Genomic DNA, 1,847 nt, shown 5'->3' with positions numbered 1-1,847 from the left:
GGGGGCACGGAGCGGGGGGGTCTTAGATAAAATACTCTTCTTTCTCTTTGGGTGGAGCATCCTCCATCTGCAGTGCGACGTCAGTCTCGGCCGCCGGCTGCTCGTAGGTGAGGTAGCTGCCTTTGTTTCTGTACAGGTAGATGATGATCACCACCAGCACCGTCAGCAGGGTGAGGAAGACCAGGGTGATGACCACTGAGGGGATGGGGGGGAGAAGAAGGCAAGAGAGAGGAGCAGGGTTTAGCCTCCAACGACCAAAACCCAGCCGGGGTGGGATCACAGAGTCACAGAACGACATGGGGTTGGAAGGAACCTCTGGAGATCATCTCCTCCAACCCCCCTGGCCAGAGCAGGTCCCACCCAGAGCAGGTTGGATTCATCCAGGGGGGGTTTGAATGTCTCCAGAGAAGGAGACCCCACCACCTCTCTGGGCAGCCTCTTCCAGGGCTGTGCCACCCTCAAAGTCAAGAAGTTCCTCCTCGTGTTGAGATGGAACTTCTTATATCCCAGTTTGTGTCCGGTCCCTCTTGTCCTGTCGCTGGGCACCACTGGAAAAAGCCTGGCCCCATCCTCCTGACACCCACCCTTGATCAGATCCCCCCTCAGTCTTCTCTTCAGACCAAAAAGCCCCAAGTCCCTCAGCCTTTCCTCATCAGGGAGATGCTCCAGGCCCCTCATCATCGTTGTAGCCCTCTGCTGTCCCCTCTCCAGCAGTTCCCTGTCCTTCTGGAACTGGGGAGCCCAGAACTGGTCCCAGTGCTCCAGTTGTGGCCTCCCCAGGGCAGAGCAGAGGGGCAGGATGACCTCCCTTGAGGTTCTCCATGCTCTTCCTGATGCCCCCCAGGATGCCATTGGCCTTCTTGGCCACCAGGGCCCATTGGGTCCTGGGGACTCCCAGGTCTTTCTCCTCAGAGCTGGTTTCCAGCAGGTCACCCCCAACCCGTGCTGGTTTGGGGGGGGGTTATCCCTCCCCAGGTGCAGCACCCAACGCTTGCCCTGGTTGAACTTCATGGGTTTCTTCTCCACCCAAGTCACCAACCTGTCCAAAGGGGGTGAGGAGAGCCCCTACCTGCGATGACGGCAGTGTTGGCGTCCCCATGGAGAGCTGGGGTGTGAGCCTTCTTCACGGCGGGGGTGGTCAGCTCTTCTTCATCAAACCCGGAGAGAAGGGAGAGGGGAGAAGGTGAGGAAGGTCCCACTGGGGCTGGATGGACCTTTGTGGTGGCCCCAGGTGACCTCTAGGCCAAGGACCATTGGGAAAAGCCATGCCGGGACCCTCACCTGGAGTCAGGGGGGGCTGATCTCCTTCCATCACATCGGCTCCTTCCAGGCAAAGGGCTGGGGGTCCTTCAGAACTGACCCCCCCCCCCAAAAAAAAAAAAGGGTTAAAAAGGATAAATTAGAAAAAATGAAAACGAACAGTCAAACGGCAAATCTAGTACTCCTACCTTAACACCGGAATAGCTGCAGAAGCATAGGGGTCTTTTTTACACAGCCAGATTCTTTCAGGAAATCCTCTCGGGCTATCATGCAGCCGGGATTATTCACACACGGTTCCTCTCTCCTTTTTGGAATCCAACGCGATTTGCTTCTCCAAAGGAATGCAACGACCACGAAGCGGGGAGGGGAAAAAAAATTAAAAATAACGAGAAGAAAGACAACAACACTGAATTTGAAGGAAACTCGTGTTCTCGGCTGTAAGCGACCTACATTCGAGCAGAAAATTCATTGCAATCAGTGCGAGAGGGAAGAGTTGGGTCTGCGAGTAGGAGCTGTGGTTGCCTATTGCAGAGAGACCAAGCCGGGGAGAGACTGATCTGCAAGGCAAGGCGAGCTGGGAGAGAGAG

General features: G+C 55.9%; 1 protein-coding gene across 2 annotated transcripts; it reads right to left on the bottom strand.

The window, feature by feature from the left end:
• Window positions 1–6: 6 nt before the first annotated feature.
• SMAGP (small cell adhesion glycoprotein) lies at window positions 7–1,396 on the bottom strand. Of its 2 annotated transcripts, none has more exons than XM_014955691.1 (3): window positions 1,282–1,396; window positions 1,070–1,147; window positions 7–195 (listed from the first exon to the last, which is right to left on the bottom strand). In XM_014955691.1, the coding sequence occupies exons 1-3, from the start codon at window positions 1,310–1,312 to the stop codon at window positions 23–25; spliced, it is 282 nt and encodes a 93-aa protein (XP_014811177.1). In that variant the 5' UTR covers window positions 1,313–1,396; the 3' UTR covers window positions 7–22. The 2 variants fall into 2 exon arrangements, with proteins under 2 accessions (XP_014811177.1, XP_014811178.1); XM_014955692.1 differs by having other exon boundaries at window positions 1,070–1,144; window positions 1,282–1,375.
• Window positions 1,397–1,847: the final 451 nt, after the last annotated feature.

Source organism: Calidris pugnax, unplaced genomic scaffold, assembly GCF_001431845.1.
Source record: "Calidris pugnax isolate Ruff unplaced genomic scaffold, ASM143184v1 scaffold300, whole genome shotgun sequence".
NCBI lineage: Eukaryota > Metazoa > Chordata > Aves > Charadriiformes > Scolopacidae > Calidris > Calidris pugnax.
The sequence above is the reverse complement of the archived record's forward strand: the minus strand, read 5'-3'. Positions and strand labels throughout refer to the sequence as shown.

Bases quoted from the DNA above. Each gene is read 5' to 3' on its own strand.
- SMAGP (XM_014955691.1), bottom strand. From the start codon at position 1,312: ATGGAAGGAGATCAGCCCCCCCTGACTCCAG. The intron at 1,148-1,281 runs GTGAGGGTCCCG...GGTTTGATGAAG, and splicing joins TCAGCCCCCCCTGACTCCAG to AAGAGCTGACCACCCCCGCC. The intron at 196-1,069 runs GTAGGGGCTCTC...CCATCCCCTCAG, and splicing joins CAACACTGCCGTCATCGCAG to TGGTCATCACCCTGGTCTTC.